This window comes from Salmo salar, chromosome 20, assembly GCF_965601325.2.
Source record: "Salmo salar chromosome 20, fSalSal1, whole genome shotgun sequence".
In the NCBI taxonomy this organism is placed as follows: Eukaryota; Metazoa; Chordata; class Actinopteri; order Salmoniformes; family Salmonidae; genus Salmo; species Salmo salar.
In genome coordinates, this window is record NC_138310.1 from 95932289 (window position 1) to 95954911 (window position 22623).

At 43.7% G+C, this 22623-nt stretch overlaps 1 protein-coding gene across 1 annotated transcript in view; it reads left to right on the plus strand.

Moving 5' to 3' along the window:
- The window catches only part of LOC106581602 (nectin 1b), a 336570-nt gene that overhangs the window by 226129 nt on the left and 87818 nt on the right, over positions 1 to 22623 (plus strand). The window contains exon 6 of the mRNA XM_045704179.2: positions 7510 to 7657. Within this exon, the coding sequence (XP_045560135.2) occupies positions 7510 to 7657 (148 nt within the window). The remainder of the gene's footprint in view (positions 1 to 7509; positions 7658 to 22623) is intronic.

A 22623-nucleotide genomic window follows, 5' to 3' on the forward strand; every position in this document is an offset into this window, starting at 1 on the left:
AACCATAAAACCAGCTAAAATGATGCACTAACCTTTTACAATCTCCATCAGATGACACTCCTAGGACATTATGTTAGACAATGCATGCATTTTTAGTTCTATCAAGTTCATATTTATATCCAAAAACAGCGTTTTACTATGGCATTGATGTTGAGGAAATCGTTTCCCTCCAATAACCGGCAGTCAAGTCAGCACCACAAATTAAATAATTAAAATTAGAAAACATTGGTAAAATATTATATTGTCATTTAAAGAATTATAGATTTACATCTCTTGAACGCAATCAACTTGCCAGATTTAAAAATAACCTTACTGGGAAATCACACTTTGCAATAATCTGAGCACTGCGCCCAGAAAAAATATATTTACGTTCGTTCAAACATGTCAAACGTTGTATAGCATAAATCATTAGGGCCTTTTTTAACCAGAACATGAATAATATTCAAGGTGGACGAATGCATTCTCTTTTATAACGTATTGGAACGAGGGTACCCAACATGAACTCGCGCGCCAGGTGTCTAATGGGCCATCATCGTTCCATGGCTCTTGTTCGGTCAGATCTCCCTCCAGAAGACTCAAAACACTTTGTAAAGGTTGGTGACATCTAGTGGAAGCAATAGGAAGTGCCAAAATATTCCTCAGCCCCTGTGTTTTTCAATGGCATAGGTTTAAAGGTAATACAACACATCAGGTATCCACTTCCTGTCAGAAAATGTCTCAGGGTTTTGCCTGCCAAATGAGTTCTGTTATACTCACAGACACCATTCAAACAGTTTTATAAACTTTAGGGTGTTTTCTATCCATATATAATAAGTATATGCATATTCTAGTTACTGGGTAGGATTAGTAACCAGATTAAATCGGGTACATTTTTTTATCCAGCTGTGCAAATACTGCCCCTAGCCCTAACAGGTTAACTCTGAACCTGCGGAATGGGGCATCCCTCCCTTTAACCCTGAACCTGCGGAATGGGGCATCCCTCCCTTTAACTCTGAACCTGCAGAATGGGGCATCCCTCCCTTTAACTCTGAAGCTGTGGAATGGGGCATCCCTCCCTTTAACTCTGAACCTGCGGAATGGGGCATCCCTCCCTTTAACTCTGAACCTGCGGAATGGGGCATCCCTCCCTTTAACTCTGAACCTGCAGAATGGGGCATCCCTCCCTTTAACCCTGAACCTGCGGAATGGGGCATCCCTCCCTTTAACTCTGAACCTGCAGAATGGGGCATCCCTCCCTTTAACTCTGAAGCTGCGGAATGGGGCATCCCTCCCTTTAACTCTGAACCTGCAGAATGGGGCATCCCTCCCTTTAACTCTGAACCTGCGGAATGGGGCATCCCTCCCTTTAACTCTGAACCTGCGGAATGGGGCATCCCTCCCTTTAACTCTGAACCTGCGGAATGGGGCATCCCTCCCTTTAACCCTGAACCTGCGGAATGGGGCATGTTTGTTTACTATTTGGAAAAAAACATAATGAAAGAATTTCCAGGCAGTTTCCACATCAGGAATAAGCTCAATCTTGTTCCAGTCAAAATAAAACAAATTGTGAAAGAAAGCCTGCTCATTAAAACTCTTCAAATTTCTCTTATGAATAAAGCGTAGGTTTGTCTTAAGAACCTTAGTATTTCTAACAGCAACAACTGCACAATGGTCATTTAAATCATTACAAAAAACACCAACCACAGAATATTTATGTGGAACATTTGTCAATATCAGGGTAGATTTATCTGGGCATTTGATATTTGGGCGAGTGGGTGAGTTAATCAACTAGGTAAGATTCATAGGATTATAAAACATGTTTAAATCATCAGACAGCGGCTTTAACAAACACCAGTTGAGATGTTGACCAATCAAGATCATTTCACAGTAAAGAAGTTTAGACATCAGGTTCATCAGAGAAGAAAATGTATCACCGAGAGCAGAGGGAGGGTCTAGAACAGCCAATCACAGATACAGAGAGCAGAGGGGGGTCTATAACAGCCAATCACAGATACAGAGAGCAGAGGGGGGTCTATAACAGCCAATCACAGATACAGAGAGCAGAGGGGGGTCTATAACAGCCAATCACAGATACAGAGAGCAGAGGGGGGTCTATAACAGCCAATCACAGATACAGAGAGCAGAGGGAGGGTCTATAACAGCCAATCACAGATACAGAGAGCAGAGGGGGGTCTATAACAGCCAATCACAGATACAGAGAGCAGAGGGGGGTCTATAACAGCCAATCACAGATACAGAGAGCAGAGGGGGGTCTATAACAGCCAATCACAGATGCAGAGGGGGGGTCTATAACAGCCAATCACAGATGCAGAGGGGGGTCTATAACAGCCAATCATAGATGCAGAGGGGGGATCTATAACAGCCAATCTTAGATGCAGAGGGGGGTCTGTAACAGCCAATCACAGTTATAGAGAGACCATTTGAAATCTGAATATTCAAAGCAAGAAATTCCAACTGTTTCCAAATAGTTTCAGACTTTGCCACACTTACAAGGAATTTAGTCTTTACATATATAGCCACACCCCCACCTTTCTTAACTCGATCAGTGCGATAAACATTGTAACCATTTATACAAGTATCCTTATCAAGAACAGACTTGCTGAGCCAGGATTCAGAACACACCATTACAGCAGCATCAGTTGATTTAGCCCAAATCCTAACCCCGTCCATTTTAGACAACATTTAAATGAAAAATACCAAAACCAGATGTAGATTTAAAATCAGTGGGGGTTTGGAGGCGTTGCATATCAGGGCCAGGGTTAGGTTGGATGTTTCCTGATGTCAACAACAGCAGAATAACCAGGCTCCTCTGTTTAATAACCTTGCAAGGCTTCTCTTTTTTAAGAGACCAACTGCAAGTGAATTCTACGAGTGAGTTTTCAGACAATACAAAACAGTCATTTAAAACCATTAGACTTTGGTAGTGACACAAGTTCATACTGTTCACATCATGCCACAAATGCATCGGCACTTGGACGAGTGGACGGAGTGAAAAATAGCAAGTTCCCTCATACAAAATGTCTAATGGACGGGAGAGCACATTGTCTAATGGACGGGAGAGCACATTGTGTCTAATGGACGGGAGAGCACATTGTCAGATGGACGGGAGAGCACATTGTCAGATGGACGGGAGAGCACATTGTGTCTAATGGATGGGAGAGCACATTGTCTAATGGACGGGAGAGCACATTGTCAGATGGACGGGAGAGCACATTGTCAGATGGACGGGAGAGCACATTGTCTAATGGACGGGAGAGCACATTGTGTCTAATGGATGGGAGAGCACATTGTCTAATGGATGGGAGAGCACATTGTCTAATGGACGGGAGAGCACATTGTCTAATGGACGTGAGAGCACATTGTCAGATGGACGGGAGAGCACATTGTCAGATGGACGGGAGAGCACATTGTCTAATGGACGGGAGAGCACATTGTCTAATGGATGGGAGAGCACATTGTCTAATGGATGGGAGAGCACATTGTCAGATGGACGGGAGAGCACATTGTCAGATGGACGGGAGAGCACATTGTGTCTAATGGACGGGAGAGCACATTGTCTAATGGATGGGAGAGCACATTGTCTAATGGATGGGAGAGCACATTGTCTGATGGATGGGAGAGCACATTGTCTGATGGATGGGAGAGCACATTGTCAGATGGACGGGAGAGCACATTGTCAGATGGACGGGAGAGCACATTGTCTAATGGATGGGAGAGCACATTGTCTGATGGACGGGAGAGCACATTGTCAGATGGACGGGAGAGCACATTGTCAGATTTTCTCACCCAGCAACAATGTTCGTTTTCTCCAGAGTTCAGTAAAGTCAGTGCATAAAGAATTATCACGAAAATGGTCATTTTCTCTGAGAGATGTAGGAAATAGAGGCCAAGGAAAGGTAAGGGGAGAGAGGGACTGTGTGTATGTACGAGTCTGTATTTGTGTGTGTGTGTGTGTATAGACAGAGTGTGTGACATCATTCTGTTGTGAATTTCTTACCCCATGCCAGTGTTTGCTGAACCATGCTAGGCCCCAGCATGGAAGATGGCATTGAAGGAGTAAGCAACATGGGTAATGTAACAGTGTGTGTGTTGGCAGGGTTAGAGTAGCTGGACTAGAGGCCCTGGTGAATACAACCTGTTTCCATTTAAACCCTGCATTGCTGCAGTCTGCCTGTGACATTTTGCTTGTATGGGGAGTGGGCAGTCTTCTCTCTCTCTCTCTCTCTCTCTCTCTCTCTCTCTTTCATAAGTGCGCACACACACACACACACACAAATGCACACACACTCACCTCTCATGTCAACTCTCTTCGCTCTGCTATGCTATGTGTGACTAAGAGGTTGCATGGGAGGCTGGTAACTCTATATTCCACATGTTCTATAACATCCAGTTGAGTGCTGATCTGCCAGAAAACACTGTTGATGTACAACAGCACTCAGGTCAAGTCACATGGTGGATAGAATAGGACCTATTCAACAAGTTAGAGCTGCATATTAGACATTGCATCTGTGTCTCTCTATACTCCCTGCTATGACACTACGACAAGCAAAGACTGTGGGATGGCAATCAATTTCTATGTCAATTATCAGTTTATATCAATGTTCCACTGCTCCAGTCACTGCTCCCCTGTTGAGAGAAGGAGGAAGGAGCCGGAAGAGTGAATGGAGGAATGCTGTGGTGCACGCCTGGATAGTGAATGAAGGATTTGCTGTGGTGCACGCCTGGAGAGTGAATGAAGGAATGCTGTGGTGCACGCCTGGAGAGTGAATGAAGGAATGCTGTGGTGCACGCCTGGAGAGTGAATGAAGGAATGCTGTGGTGCATGCCTGGAGAGTGAATGAAGGAATGCTGTGGTGCACGCCTGGAGAGTGAATGGAGGAATGCTGTGGTGCACGCCTGGAGAGTGAATGGAGGAATGCTGTGGTGCACGCCTGGAGAGTGAATGGAGGAATGCTGAGGTGCACGCCTGGAGAGTGAATGAAGGAATGCTGTGGTGCACGCCTGGATAGTGAATTAAGGAATGCTGTGGTGCACGCCTGGAGAGTGAATTAAGGAATGCTGTGGTGCACGCCTGGATAGTGAATGAAGGATTTACTGTGGTGCACGCCTGGAGAGTGAATGAAGGAATGCACGCCTGGAGAGTGAATGGATGCATCTCAAATGGAACCCTATTCCCTACATAGTGCACTACTACTGACTAGAGCCCTATGGGCCGTTGCTATTGACTGTAACCATGACTGGGGAGGTTGAGGACCATGTTTGTTGACTGGGGAGGTTGAGGACCATGGTTATTGACTGGGGAGGTTGAGGACCATGGTTGTTGACTGGGGAGGTTGAGGACCATGGTTATTGACTGGGGAGGTTGAGGACCATGTTTGTTGACTGGGGAGGTTGAGGACCATGGTTATTGACTGGGGAGGTTGAGGACCATGGTTGTTGACTGGGGAGGTTGAGGACCATGGTTATTGACTGGGGAGGTTTATTTATTTCACCTTTATTTTACAAGGCAAGTCAGTTAAGAACAAATTCTTATTTTCAATGACGGCCTAGGAACAGTGGGTTAACTGCGTTGTTCAGGGGCAGAATGACAGATTTTTACCTTGTCAGCTCGGGGATTCGATCGTGCAACCTTTCGGTTGTTAGTCCAACGCTCTAACCACTAGGCTACCTGTTTTACTCACATTGGCCATGGAGAAGGAGAGGGGGGGTGCAGTCCTTGTTAGTGGGCCATGACAGTGGCACTGTATTAACCAAGAACCCGATGGTCACTCTGATAGAGTTCCTCTGTGGAGATGGGAGAACCTTCCAAAAGGACAACCATCTCTGCAGCACTCCACCAATCAGGCCTTTATGGTAAAGTAGCCAGACGGAAGCCGCTCCTTAGTAAAAGGCACATGACAGCCCGCTTGGAGTTTGCCAAAAGGCATCTTAAGACTCTCAGATCATGAGAAACAAAATTATCTGGTCTGATGAAACCAAGATTGAACTCTTTGGCCTGAATGCCAAGCGTCACATCTGGAGGAACCTGGCACCATCCCTACGGTGAAGCACGGTGGTGGCAGAATCATGCTGTGGGGATGTTTTTCAGCGGCAGGTACTGGGAGACTAGTCAAAGGCAAAGATGAACGGAGCAGCCAAGACAGCCAAGACAACGCAGGAGTGGCTTTGGGACAAGTCTCTGAATGTCCTTGAGTGGCCTAGCCAGAGCTCGGACTTGAACCAAATCTATTATCTCTGGAGAGACCTGAAAATAGCTGTGCAGCAACGCTCCCCTTCCAACCTGACAGAGCTTGAGAGGATCTGCGGAGAAGAATGGGAGAAACGCCCCAAATACAGGTGTGCCAAGCTTGTAGCATCATACCCAAGAAGACACAAGGCTGTAATTGCTGCCAAAGGTGCTTCAACAAAGTACTGAGTAAAGGGTCTGAATACTTATTAAAATGTGATATATATATATTTTTTATTTTTGTCAACATTTCTAAAAATCTGTTTTTGCTTTGTCATTATGGGGTATTGTGTGTAGATTGCTGAGGATTTTTATTTACTTAATCCATTTTAGAATAATGTGGAAAAAGTCAAGGGGTCTGAATTCTTTCCGAAGGCACTGTATATACCCAAATCATTCTCCGTAGACAACTACTGACACACTCCACCATCTTGTCTCTCTCTGTAGGGCTCAATCTGGAGACCACTGTGTGTACTTAACAACAAGAGCCCATCAAGTCTCTGTCTATCTCTGTGTATCCTCCATAATCCTGAGACAGTGTCTGTGTCCCAAATGGCACCCTAATCCCTGTTTAGTGCATGACTGTTGACTACGGCACTATATGCAGCCCATAGGCCTGGCTCTGGTCAAAAGTCGTGCACTAAACAGGGAACAGCTAGCCACAGTGTTGGAGGGGGGGGAGTATGGGCCTCAACACATTATGTGAAGAGTTTGGAGTCTTCACTACACTTATGTAATCAAGTCTATCTACTTAGAAACAGAAGATGGAAGATATATAGACAGCCCGTTATCAGCCTGAAAACATCATCCTGGTACGTTTTTGAACAAAAGGTAAAATGTCACATTAGTTTATGTTTTTCTCAATACATTGGGTTCCAAGGAACAATATTTGCAGAGACTAGCTTTTCAGACAGACTCATGGTTGTCTACAGAGTGGGTGATGATGTAGTAGTAGAATTCCAGATAGACTGTAACTAACACTATGATGTCTCTCTCTCTTGGTACAGGACAGCTTACCTTTAGCCTGGGGAGACACTTAACTTATAACTGCAGTCTTGAAGTTGGTATTCAAATCACAAATTCTTTCTGATGAGAAATCGTTTTTCTCACTCTCTCTCTGCCCCCCTCTCTCTCTGCCCCCTCTCTCTGCCCCCTCTCTCCATTTCTCTCTCCCTCCCTCTCTTCTCCCTCTTCTTTCGATCAGCCTATATGCCACAGGTGATGTTCTGAACTGTAACTGCTCTCTCGTTCTAACTATCATCCCTCTCTCCTCTCCTCCACAGATAAGCCGATGGCCCGAGGCCCTCCCGGAGGAGTCTTGGGGGTGCTGGGTGGGGTCGTAGCCGCTGGTCTCCTCATCGCCATGGCCGTCACTGTCTTCATGGTCTGCCGGCGACAGCAGAAGACCCGCACCAACGCTGACAATGACCTGTGAGTTCCCAAGGGCAGGTGGGGCAAGTGGGTGGAGCGAGTGGGTGGGGCGAGTGCGTGGGCGGGTGGGTGGCCGGGTGAGTGAGTGGGTGGCTTGGTTGGTGAGTGGGTGACTTGGTGAGTGGGTGGGTGAGTGAATGGGTGGGGTGGGTGAGTGAGTGAGTGAGTGAGTGAGTGAGTGAGTGAGTGAGTGGGTGGGTGGGTGGGTGGGGGGTGTGATGAGTGAGTGAGTGAGTGAGTGAGTGAGTGAGTGAGTGAGTGAGTGAGTGAGTGAGTGAGTGAGTGAGTGAGTGAGTGAGTGAGTGAGTGAGTGGGTGGGTGGGTGGGTGGGTGGATGGGTGAGTGAGTGAGTGAGTGGGTGGGTAAGTGAGTGGTTGGGTGGGTGGGTGAGTGATGAGTGGTTGGGTGGGTGGGTGAGTGAGTGATGAGTGGGTGAGTGGGTGGGTGAGTGGGTTGGTGAGTGAGTGAGTGGGTTGGTGAGGGAGTGAGTGGGTTGTTGAGTGAGTGGGTGGGTTGTTGAGTGGGTTGGTGAGATTCCACTTCGCCAGATAATTACATGACCCATCAAGTTAGCTAGATGTGTCTGGGGGTGATTACAGCCATCTATAGTATTACACCAACATGTCTAGATAATAGACCCATCCACTTAGCTAGATGTGATTACAGCCATCTATAGTATTACACCAACATGTCTAGATAATAGACCCATCCACTTAGCTAGATGGGGGGTGATTACAGCCATCTATAGTATTACACCAACATGTCTAGATAATAGACCCATCCACTTAGCTAGATGTGATTACAGCCATCTATAGTATTACATCAACATGTCTAGATAATAGACCCATCCACTTAGCTAGATGTGATTACAGCCATCTATAGTATTACACCAACATGTCTAGATAATAGACCCATCCACTTAGCTAGATGGGGGGTGATTACAGCCATCTATAGTATTACACCAACATGTCTAGACAATATACCCATCCACTTAGCTAGATGGGGGGTGATTACAGCCATCTATAGTATTACACCAACATGTCTAGATAATAGACCCATCCACTTAGCTAGATGGGGGGTGATTACAGCCATCTATAGTATTACACCAACATGTCTAGATAATAGACCCATCCACTTAGCTAGATGTGATTACAGCCATCTATAGTATTACACCAACATGTCTAGATAATAGACCCATCCACTTAGCTAGATGGGGGGTGATTACAGCCATCTATAGTATTACACCAACATGTCTAGATAATAGACCCATCCACTTAGCTAGATGTGATTACAGCCATCTATAGTATTACACCAACATGTCTAGAGAATAGACCCATCCACTTAGCTAGATGGGGGGTGATTACAGCCATCTATAGTATTACACCAACATGTCTAGATAATAGACCCATCCACTTAGCTAGATGGGGGGTGATTACAGCCATCTATAGTATTACATCAACATGTCTAGATAATAGACCCATCCACTTAGCTAGATGTGATTACAGCCATCTATAGTATTACATCAACATGTCTAGATAATAGACCCATCCACTTAGCTAGATGTGATTACAGCCATCTATAGTATTACACCAACATGTCTAGATAATAGACCCATCCACTTAGCTAGATGTGATTACAGCCATCTATAGTATTACATCAACATGTCTAGATAATAGTGACCCATCCACTTAGCTAGATGTGGCTGGGGGTGATTACAGCATTTCCTTCACATGACCCATCAATTTAGACCAGTGTGTCGGGTAAAAGTAATCTAATAATTATTAAAATCTATAATATATTTTTATCTGGACACTTTCTGTTGTTGATATTGTTCGTATGCAAGTAACCATTTCACGGTATCGTTTACAGCTTTTGTATCCTGTGCATATGACAAATAAACATAATTTTATTTTATATAATTTGTGTTTACCAGAGACGGTAATGTGAAGAACAACATGACCTGAACCAAAGTCAGATTAGGATCCAGGCGAAGGATAAAGTGTATTTTTACCTGGAGTTTTTCCTTATTGTAGGCACCTACTTTCACTACTTTTAGTCCTGAAATTTTTGGTTGTTTACTACACTACACTACTCACTCTGTTTAGCACATGGCCTCTCATGTGAATCCTTAAAGAGATGGGGGATAAGGCTTAAGAGGGTGTGAACAATGCTGAATGGGTGTAGACAAAGAAGAGCTCTCCAGTAGGTTTACCAAAACATTCAAGGGCAATTTTCTCAAAAGTGGGGTTACAAGTTTATCAACTTTCAAAGCACAATTACTTTCCCATTGTTCCTCAGCTGCAGTGAATGATGTACCATTTTCTAGCTCTGAGTTTCTACTTTTATCCAATGTAAAAAACCTAATTTCAAAATGTTCTAAATAAGACCGAATCAAGGCGGTCATTCACATTTTGAAGGCTTAGCAGGACAGGAAAATGGTCAATTTCAGATACCTATCAAGAAAACATCCCTGGTGCCTCTGATCTGGGGGACTCTCTAAACAGAGAACATCCCTGGTCGTCCCTACTCCCTCTGATCTGGAGGACTCACTAAACAGAGAACATCCCTGGTCATCCCTACTGCCTCTGATCTGGGGGACTCTCTAAGCAGAGAACATCCCTGGTCATCCCTACTGCCTCTGATCTGGGGGACTCTCTAAACAGAGAACATCCCTGGTCATCCCTACTGTCTCTGATCTGGAGGACTCACTAAACAGAGAACATCCCTGGTCATCCCTACTGCCTCTGATCTGGAGGACTCACTAAACAGAGAACATCCCTGGTCATCCCTACTGCCTCTGATCTGGGGGACTCTCTAAGCAGAGAACATCCCTGGTCATCCCTACTGCCTCTGATCTGGGGGACTCTCTAAGCAGAGAACATCCCTGGTCATCCCTACTGCCTCTGATCTGGAGGACTCACTAAACAGAGAACATCCCTGGTCGTCCCTACTCCCTCTGATCTGGAGGACTCACTAAACAGAGAACATCCCTGGTCATCCCTACTCCCTCTGATCTGGAGGACTCACTAAACAGAGAACATCCCTGGTCATCCCTACTCCCTCTGATCTGGAGGACTCACTAAACAGAGAACATCCCTGGTCGTCCCTACTGCCTCTGATCTGGAGGACTCACTAAACAGAGAACATCCCTGGTCATCCCTACTGCCTCTGATCTGGAGGATTCACTAAACAGAGAACATCCCTGGTCATCCCTACTGTCTCTGATCTGGGGGACTCTCTAAACAGAGAACATCCCTGGTCATCCCTACTGCCTCTGATCTGGCGGACTCACTAAACAGAGAACATCCCTGGTCATCCCTACTGCCTCTGATCTGGCGGACTCACTAAACAGAGAACATCCCTGGTCATCTCTACTGCCTCTGATCTGGAGGACTCACTAAACAGAGAACATCCCTGGTCATCCCTACTGCCTCTGATCTGGAGGACTCACTAAACAGAGAACATCCCTGGTCATCCCTACTGCCTCTGATCTGGGGGACTCACTAAACAGAGAACATCCCTGGTCATCCCTACTGCCTCTGATCTGGAGGACTCACTAAACAGAGAACATCCCTGGTCATCCCTACTGCCTCTGATCTGGGGGACTCACTAAACAGAGAACATCCCTGGTCATCCCTACTGCCTCTGATCTGGGGGACTCTCTACACACAAATGCTTAGTTTGTAATGATGTCTGAGTGTTGGAGTGTACCCCTGGCTATCCATCAATAAAAAAATAGATCTATTTTTTTTTTGTTTGTTTAATATAAGTAATTTGAAATTATTTATACTTTTACTTTAGATACTTAACTATATTTAAAACCATATACTTTTAGACTGTTACTCAAGTAGTATTTTACTGGGTGACTTTCACTTTTACTTGAGTCATTTTATATTAAGGTATCTTTACTATTACTCAAGTATGAGGCATATATCTGGGGAAGGGTGTAAAATTATTTTTAGAGTATTGAACTTTTCCAAGAGTAAAGTGATCTCCATCATTGGGAAACGGAAAGAATATGGAACTACCCAGACTCTGCCTAGAGCTGGCCGTCCGACCAAACTGAGCCACCAGGCAAGAGGACCTTGGTCAGGGAGGTGACCAAGAATCCAATGGCCACTCTGATAGAACTACAGAGTTCCTTGGCTGAGATGGGAGAACCTGCCAGGAAGACAACAGACTCCTCAGCATCACCAATCTGGGCTTTATGGGAGAGTGGCCAGACAGAAGCCACACCTGAGAAAATGGCACATGACAGCACACTTGGAGATTGCAAAAAGGCACATGAAAGACTCTGACAGCATAAGGCAAAATATTATGTGGTCTGATGAGACAGAAATGTAACTATTTGGCCTGAATGCAAAGCGCAATGTCTGGAGAACATCAGGCACAGCTCATCACCCGTCTCACTACTGTGAAGCATGGTGGTTGCAACAGATGCTTTCCAGAGGCAGGGACTGGGAGACTGGTAAGGATAGAGGGAACAATGAATGGAGCCAAATACAGGCAAATCCTTGATGAGAACTTGCTTCAGAGTGCAGATTTACATTCCAACAGGACAATGACCCCAAGCATACAATAAAAGCAAAGCTGGAATGTCTTCAGAACAAGAATGTGAAAGTCCTTGAGTAGCCCAGTCAAAGCCCAGTCTTGAATCCCATTGAAAATCTGTGGAAAGACTTGAAGATTGCAGTTCACCGCCACTCCCCATCTGACTTAACAGAGCTTGAGCAAATATTGCAAGGATGAAAATCCTCAAATTCAGATGTGCAAAGCTGATACAGACATACCAAAGACGACTCAAAGCTGTAATTCCCTCCAAAGGTGCTTCTACAAAGTATTGACCCAGGGGTGTGAATACTTATGTAAATTACATATTTCTGTATTTTATTTTCGATAAATGTGCAAACATTAAATAAAAGGTTTTGTCTGTCATTATGGGCTATTGTGCGTAAACGGGTGATTTACATTTTTTTTTAATCCATTTTGAATTCGGGTTGTAACACACCACAATGTGGAATAAGTCCAGGAGTATGAATACTTTCTGAAGGCCCTGTAGAATGGAAGGGGGAGGAGGAGGAAAGAGGGAGTGGTATCATATCTGTGATGCCTTTTTCTATGTATATTGTGATGCTATCTTCCCTATTGAATTCAATTTATTCACTTTTTAATATTTTTTATTTCACCTTTATTTAACCAGGTAGGCCAGTTGAGAACAAGTTCTTATTTACAACTGCGACCGGGCCTAGATAAAGCAAGGCAGTTTGACACATACAACAACACAGAGTTACACATGGAATAACATGGAACACCAGGGTTGTGGGTTCGATTCCCACGGGGGGCCAGCACAGAAATAAAATGTATGAAATGTATGCATTCACTACTGTAAGTCGCTCTGGATAAGAGCGTCTGCTAAATGACTAAAATGTAAAATGTAAAATGCAATAAATAGGCCATTAGCAGCAGAGAACTAGAAGGAAAGGCAGCCAAACGAGGAGTTGGCTTTGGGGATGACCAGTGAGCTATACCTGCTGGAGCACGTGATACGGGTGGGTGTTGCTATGGTGACCAGTGAGCTGAGATAAGGCTGGGCTTTACCTAGCAAAGGCTTACATTGAGGGAAAAAATAATTTGATCCCCTGCTGATTTTGTACGTTTGCCCACTGACAAAGAAATGATCGGTCTATAATTTTATTACCAGCCATTTTATTTGAACAGTGAGAGACGGAATAACAACAAAAAATCCAGAAAAACGCATGTCAAAAATGTTATAAATTGATTTGCATTTTAATGAGGGAAATAAGTATTTTACCCCCTCTTAATCAGAAAGATTTCTGGCTCCCAGGTGTAATTTATACAGGTAACGAGCTGAGATTAGGAGCACACTCTTAAAGGGAGTGCTCCTAATCTCAGCTTGTTACCTGTATAAAAGACACCTGTCCACAGAAGCAATCAATCAATCAGATTCCAAACTCTCCACCATGGCCAAGACCAAAGAGCTCTCTAAGGATGTCAGGGACAAGATTGTAGACCTACACAAGGCTGGAATGGGCTACAAGACCATCGCCAAGCAGCTTGGTGAGAAGGTGACAACAGTTGGTGCGATTATTCGCAAATGGAAGAAACACAAAAGAACTGTCAATCTCCCTCGGCCTGGGGCTCCATGCAAGATCTCACCTCGTGGAGTTGCAATGATCATGAGAACGGTGAGGAATCAGCCCAGAATTACACGGGAGGATCTTGTCAGTGATCTCAAGGCAGCTGGGACCATAGTCACCAAGAAAACAATTGGTAACACACTACGCCGTGAAGGACTGAAATCCTGCAGCGCCCGCAAGGTCCCCCTGCTCAAGAAAGCACGTATACATGCCCGTCTGAAGTTTGCCAATGAACATCTGAATGATTCAGAGGACAACTGGGTGAAAGTGTTGTGGTCAGATGAGACCAAAATGGAGCTCTTTGGCATCAACTCAACTCGCCATGTTTGGAGGAGGAGGAATGCTGCCTATGACCCCAAGAACACCATCCCCACCGTCAAACATGGAGGTAGAAACATTATGCTTTGGGGGTGTTTTTCTGCTAAGGGGACAGGACAACTTCACCGCATCAAAGGGACAATGGACGGGGCCATGTACCGTCACATCTTGGGTGAAAACCTCCTTCCCTCAGCCAGGGCATTGAAAATGGGTCGTGGATGGGTATTCCAGCATGACAATGACCCAAAACCCACGGCCAAGGCAACAAAAGAGTGGTTCAAGAAGAAGCACATTAAGATCCTGGAGTGGCCTAGCCAGTCTCCAGACCATAATCCCATAGAAAATCTGTGGAGGGAGCTGAAGGTTCGAGTTGCCAAACGTCAGCCTCGAAACCTTAATGACTTGGAGAAGATCTGCAAAGAGGAGTGGGACAAAATCCCTCCTGAGATGTGTGCAAACCTGGTGGCCAACTACAAGAAACATCTAACCTCTGTGATTGCCAACAAGGGTTTTGCCACCAAGTACTAAGTCATGTTTTGCAGAGGGTTCAAATACTTATTTCAGTCATTAACTTCTCTAGGGTCGGCGGGACGAAATCGTCCCACTTACTCAACAGCCAGTTGAATCCCGTGGCACGTTATTCAAATACCTTAGAAATGCTATTACTTCAATTTCTCAAACATATTACTATTTTACACCATTTTAAAGACAAGACTCTCGTTAATCTAACCACACTGTCCGATTTCAAAAAGGCTTTACAACGAAAGCAAAACATTAGATTATGTCAGCAGAGTACCCAGCCAGAAATAATCAGACACCCATTTTTCAAGCTAGCATATAATGTCACATAAACCCAAACCACAGCTAAATGCAGCACTAACCTTTGATGATCTTCATCAGATGACAACCCTAGGACATTATGTTATACAATACATGCATGTTTTGTGCAATCAAGTTCATATTTATATCAAAAACCAGCTTTTTACATTAGCATGTGACGTTCAGAACTAGCATGCCCCCCGCAAACTTCCAGTGAATTTACTAAATTACTCACGATAAACGTTCACAAAAAACATAACAATTATTTTAAGAATTATAGATACAGAACTCCTCTATGCACTCGCTATGTCCGGTTTTAAAATAGCTTTTTGGTGAAAGCACATTTTGCAATATTCTAAGTACATAGCCCAGCCATCACGGGCTAGCTATTTAGACACCCACCAAGTTTAGCCCTGACCAAAGTCAGATTTGCTATAAGAAAAATGTTATTACCTTTGCTGTTCTTCGTCAGAATGCACTCCCAGGACTTCTACTTCAATAACAAATGTTGGTTTGGTTCAAAATAATCCATAGTTATGTTCAAATATCCTCTGTTTTGTTCGTGCGTTCAAGACACTATCCGAATGGTAAAGAAGGGTGACGCGCACGACGCATTTCGTGACAAAAAAATTCTAAATATTCCATTACCGTACTTCGAAGCATGTCAACCGCTGTTTAAAATCAATTTTTATGCCATTTTTCTCGTAAAAAAGCGATAATATTCCGACCGGGAAAGCGTGTTTACGTTCAAAGAGAGAGAAAATAAAAACATGGTGTCCCCTCGTGCACGAGCCTCAGTCTGATGGTCCTCTGATAGACCACTTAACCAAGGCGCTAAAGTTTTTCAGCCAGCGGCTGGAATTACATCATTCAGCTTTTTCCCGGGTTCTGAGAGCCTATGGGAGCCGTAGGAAGTGTCACGTTACAGCAAAGATCCTAAATGTTCAATAAACAGAGCCAAGAAGCCCAAGGAATGGTCAGAGAGGGTACTTCCTGTTTGGAATCTTCTCAGGTTTTTGCCTGGCATATGAGTTCTGTTATACTCACAGACACCATTCAAACAGTTTTCGAAACTTTAGGGTGTTTTCTATCCAAAGCCAATAATTATATGCATATTCTAGTTTCTGGGCAGTAGTAATAACCAGATTAAATCGGGTACGTTTTTTATCCGGCCGTGTAAATACTGCCCCCTAGCCCTAACAGGTTAAAATGCAAATAATTTTATAACATTTTTGACATGCGTTTTTCTGGATATTTTGTTTTTATTCTTTCTCTCACTGTTCAAATAAACCTACCATTAAAATTACAGACTGATCATTTCTTTCTAAGTGGGCAAACGTACAAAATCAGCAGGGGATCAAATACTTTTTTCCCTCACTGTATAGATGATCTGGAGCAAGTGGGTTTGGCGACGAATATGAAGCGAGGGCCAGCCAACGAGAGCATACAGGTCGCAGTGGTGGGTAATATATGGGGCTTTCGTGACAAAACGGATGGCACTGTTATAGACTACATCCAATTTGCTGAATAGAGTGTTGGAGGCTATTTTGTAAATGACATCGCAAAGTCAAGGTTTGGTAGGACAGTCAGTTTACGAGGGTATGCTTGGTAGCGTGAGTGAAGGATGCTTTGTTACGAAATAGGAAGCCGATTCTAGATTTCATTTTGGATTGGAGATGCTTAATGTGAGTCTGGAAGGAGAGTTTACAGTCTAACTAGACACCTAGGTATTTGTAATTGTCCACATATTCTAAGTCAGAACCAAGTAAAACTAAATGCATTCTCTTCAACCGATTGCTGCCCGCCCATCCAGCATCACTACTCTGGACGGTTCTGACTTCCTCATCCCCATACTGTATTTATTTATCTTGCTCCTTTGCAACCCAGTATCTCTACTTACACATTCATCTTCTGCACATTCTACCATTCCAGTGTTTAATTGCTATATTGTAATTACTTCTCCACCATGGCCTATTTATTGCCTTACCTCTCTTATCCTACCTTATTTGCACGTGCTGTATATAGATTTTTCTACTATACTTTTGATTGTATGTTTGTTTATTCCATGTGTAACTCTGTGTTGTTGTACGTGTCGAACTGCTTTGCTTTATCTTGGCCAGGTCGCAGTTGCAAATGAGAACTTGTTCTCAACTAGCCTACCTGGTTAAATAAAGGTGAAATAAAACAATTAAGAAATCTCCCCTTGTCTCAAAGAACCATATTCTGCCACAGTGAATCAGGTCATTTCCCCTTGTCTCAGAGAACCCTCAGAATTTAGGACATCTGCCAGCTGCTACCCAGGAGGAGAGAGGGGGAACAGAGCAAGAGAGAGGAAACAGAGGAGAGAGAAAGAGGGAACATAAAAATAGAGAGAGAGAGAGCGAACACACAGAGGAGGGGAGGAGAGAGATTGAGGGAACATGCAGTAAAACAATAGCTAGAATAACAGGAAGCAAGTACAAGAAGAAGGGAAATACACAATAACAGACAGCTGGACACAGCTACCTTCAATAACAGACAGGCTGGTAAACAGCTACCTTCAATAACAGAAAGGCTAGTTCACAGCTACCTTCAATAACAGACAGGCTAGTTCACAGCTACCTCCAATAACAGACAGGCTAGTTCACAGCTACCTTCAATAACAGACAGGCTAGTTCACAGCTACCTCCAATATCAGACAGGCTAGTTCACAGCTACCTTCAATAACAGACAGGCTAGTTCACAGCTACCTTCAATAACAGACAGGCTAGTTCACAGCTACCTCCAATAACAGACAGGCTAGTTCACAGCTACCTCCAATATCAGACAGGCTAGTACACAGCTACCTCCAATATCAGACAGGCTAGTTCACAGCTACTTTCAATAACAGACAGGCTAGTTCACAGCTACCTCCAATAACAGACAGGCTAGTTCACAGCTACCTATCAAGATGAAAGGAATGGGAGCTGCCCACTGGGCACACACTTTTTGAATCAATGTTGTCAAGAATTAATTTGGCGCCAGTACATCACTGGGGCCAAGCTTTCTGCCATCCAGGACCTATATACTAGGCGGTATCAGAGGAAGCCCAAAAAATTGTCCGACTCCAGTCTCAAAGTCATATACTGCTCTCTCTGCTACTGCATGGTAAGCGGTACCAGAGTGCCAAGTCTTGGACCAAAAGGCTCCTCAACAGCTTTTAGCCCCAAGCCATAAGACCGCTGAACAACTAATCAAATGGCCACCTGGACTATTTACACTGCCCCCCCATTTATTTTTACATTGCTGCTACTTGCTGTTTATTATCTATGCATAGTCACTTACCCCTAACTACATGTACAAATTACCTCGACTAACCTGTACCCCCGCACATTGACTCAGTACCGGTATCCCCTGTATATAGCCTCGTTATTGTTATGTTCTTGTGTTACTTTTTATAATTTTTTACTTTAGTTTATTTGGTAAATATTTTCTTAACCCATTCTTGAACTGCATTGTTGGTAAAGGGCTTGTAAGTAAGCATTTCACGGTAAGTTCTACACCTGTTGTATTCGGCGAATGTGACAAATCATTTTTTATTTATTTTTTATTTCACCTCTATTTAACCAGGTAGGCTAGTTGAGAACAAGTTCTCATTTACAACTGCGACCGGGCCTAGATAAAGCAAGGCAGTTTGACACAGACAACAACACAGAGTTACACATGGAGTAAACAATAAACAAGCCAATAACACAATAAACAAGTCAATGACACAGTAGAAAAAAATAAAGTCTATATAGTGTGTGCAAAAGGCATGAGGAGGTAGGCAATAAATAGGTCATAGTAGCGAAGAATTACGATTTAGCAGATTAACACTGGAGTGATAAATGAGCAGATGATGATGTGCAAGTAGAGATACTGGTGTACAAAACAGCAGGAAAGTAAATAAAAACAGTATGGGATGAGGTAGGTAGATTGGATGGGTAATTTTCAGATGGACTATGTACAGCTGCAGCGACCGGTTAGCAGCTCAGGTAGCTGATGTTTAAAGTTGGTGAGGGAAATAAAAGTCTCCAACTTCAGCGATTTTTGCAATTGGTTCCAGTCACTGGCAGCAGAGAACTGGAAGGAAAGGCAGCCAAATGGGGTGTTGGCTTTGGGGATGATCAGTGAGGTATACCTGCTGGAGCACGTGCTACGGCTGGGTGTTGTTATCGTGACCAGTGAGCTGAGATAAGGCGGAGCTTTACTTAGCATAGAGTTATAGATGACCTGGAGCCAGTGGGTCTGGCGACGAATATGTAGTGAGGGCCAGCCGACTAGAGCATACAGGTCGCAGTGGTGGATGGTATAAGGTGATTTGGTAACAAAACGGATGGCACTGTGGTAGACTGCATCCAGTTTGCTGAGTAGAGTATTGGAAGCTATTTTGTAGATGACATCGCCAAAGTCGAGGATCGGTAGGATGGTCAGTTTTACGAGGGTATGTTTGGCAGCATGAGTGAAGGATGCTTTGTTGTGAAATAGGAAGCAGATTCTAGATTTTATTTTGGATAGGAGATGTTTAATATGAGTCTGGAAGGAGAGTTTACAGTCTAGCCAGACACCCAGGTATTTGTAGTTGTCCACATATTCTAGGTCAGAACCGTCCAGAGTAGTGATGCTGGGCGGGCGGGCAGGTGCAGGCAGCGATCGGTTGAAGAGCATGCATTTAGTTTTACTAGCGTTTAAGAGCAGTTGGAGGCCACGGAAGGAGTGTTGTATGGCATTGAAGCTCGTTTGGAGGTTAGTTAGCACAGTGTCCAAGGAAGGGCCAGAAGTATATAGAATGGTGTCGTCTGCGTAGAGGTGGATAAGGGAATCACCAGCAGCAAGAGCGACATCATTGATTTATACAGAGAAAAGAGTCGGCCCGAGAATTGACCCTGTGGCACACCCATAGAGACTGCCAGAGGTCCGGACAACAGGCCATCCGATTTGACACACTGAACTCTGTCTGAGAAGTAGTTGGTGAACCAGGCGAGGCAGTCATTAGAGAAACCAAGGCTGTTGAGTCTGCCGATAAGAATACGGTGATTGACAGAGTCGAAAGTCTAGGCCAGGTCGATGAAGACGGCTGCACAGTACTGTCTTATATTATCTCCAATGTATCGGCCAAGAATTTTGCTACGATTTTTGCATCACAACACTGAACATTTTATTCTCGGGGACAATAAAAATATCAGGGTCTGCCTGAGTGGCCCAGATCTTGAAATGATCCATTTTAGGGTAATAAACTACGAATATGTCAAACCTTTTCTGCATTTAAAATCATACGGAGTTTCAATAGAAGTCAGATTACTTTGAGATTTCAGAACAACAGGAGACTCAAAGATTGGATTATTAGGAAAATAAAACAAAGTAGGAATAGCAATGACATTTCTCTGGTTAGCACCATTTGGCATGTCACCACTTTCAGATACAACATGTGGAACTCTCATAGACCAAAGAGGAGATGGTAAAAACTAACTTACATGTCATGATAATATTGTCCTCACCTCAATTTAGTTGACCAAGAACGTTTCCAATGTTTGATGACAACAGCCGGGAGTAGCCAGGCCTATTCCAGAAGGAGTCAAAATTGTCAGCGAAGGACCGAGTCCTTGGTCGGACGCATTAATCACTGGTGAAGAGACCAAAGACAGCTAAAACACTCAAAGAGATGGAATTCGGCTCGAGACAATTATTTGTCCTGCTAATTTCTGTGCATTCTCCAAGACATTGTCTCTTAGCTTTACAGATTTCACACGCATAATATCATTAGACCCAATATGCAACACAACTGTTTTCAGATCAGGAATCTGTTTCTTGATGGAGCGCATGACTTCTGATAAATCCAATAACTTCAGGAAAATAAAGGGTACTGGTATTTCAGACATCCACCGATGTAACCATGGAGCAGGAATAGCAGAGCCCAGGTGAAGCAGAACCCACCTTATTCCCCGGAGATGCCATCACAATGTTGGACGATAATGAAGGAACCTCTGAGACGATCAGCTTCACACTTATTTGCGTAGACTACGATGAAATAATGGTGTCCTTTGGGCAAATCAGATGTCAATGTAGCCTACATAAGCCCAACCTCACTGCAAATGTACTTTCACATACAGCTTGTGTAGGACAAGTCAGAGGAGTTACTTTCAACTATTCAATGTTATTTATGTAGTGAATGAGTATGGAAGATGACCAATGTCTAAATGAGTTGACATGACAGCTCCACGGAATCAAACACAGCTTGTTCCCTAGCTAAGCAGGGTCAGAGGTGAAAAAAGTATGAAATTGTCATACTTGAGTAAAAGTAAAGATAGAAAATGACTCAAGTAAAAGTGAAAGTTACCCAGAAAAATACTACTTGAGTAAAAGTCTAAAAGTATTTGGTTTTAAATATATGTACAGTTCAAGTCGGAAGTTTTACACATTTCTTGTAAACAAACTATAGTTTTGGCAAGTCAGTTAGGACATCTACTTTGTGCATGACACAAGTAATTTTTACAACAATTGTTTAGAGACAGATTATTTCACTTATAATTCACTGTATCACAATTCCAGTGGGTCAGAAGTTTACATACACTAAGTTGACTGTGCCTTTAAACAGCTTGGAAATTCCAGAAAATGATATCATGGCTTCAGAAGCTTCTGATAGGCTAATTGACAATATTTATTCAATTGTAGGTGTACCTGTGGATGTATTTCAAGGCCTACCTTCAAAATCAGTGCCTCTTTGCTTGACATCATGGGAAAATCAAAAGAAATCAGCTAAGACCTCAGAAAAAAAATTGTAGACATCCACAAGTCTGGTTCATCCATGGGAGCAATTTCCAAACGCCTGAAGGTACCACGTCGATCTGTACAAACAATAGTCATACTGCTGTGGTACTCAGTATGCAGGTTGTGTCACGTCCTGACCAGTATAAGGGGTTATTGGTTATTGTAGTTTGGTCAGGACGTGGCAAGGGGTATTTGTTTTATATGGTTCAGGCGGTGTGTGTATGTAGAGGGGTGTTGGATTTATGTTGGTTTATGTTCTTGTTTTGTATTCTAGGGTTTCTATGTTGTGTATTTCTTTGTTGGCCTGGTGTGGCTCTCAATCAGGAACAGCCGTACATCATTGTTTCTGATTGAGAGTCATACTTAGGGAGCCTGTTTTCCACCTGTCCCTTTGTGGGCAGTTGTTTTTTGCATTGCTTTTGTGTAGCCTGCGAAACTGTCTTACTGTCGTTCTTTGTTTATTGTTTTTTCGTGTTCACCGATAAATAAAATAATGACGAGCACGCAACCTGCTGCGCCTTGGTCTAATCCCCACGACAACCGTGACACACGTTCATCTGTACAAACAATAGTACGCAAGTATAAACACCATGGGACCACGCAGCCATCATACTGCTCAGGAAGGAGACGCATTCTGTCTCCTAGAGATGAACGTACTTTGGTGTGAAAAGTACAAATCAATCCCAGAATAACAGCAAAGGACCTTGTGAAGATGCTGGAGGAAACAGGTACAAAAGTATCTATATCCACAGTCAAACGAGTCCTATATCGACATAACCTGAAAGGCCGCTCAGCAAGGAAGAAGCCACTGCTCCAAAACCGCCATAAAAAAGCCAGACTACGGTTTGCAACTGCACATGGGGACAAAGATCGTACTTTTTGGAGAAATGTCCTCTGGTCTGATGA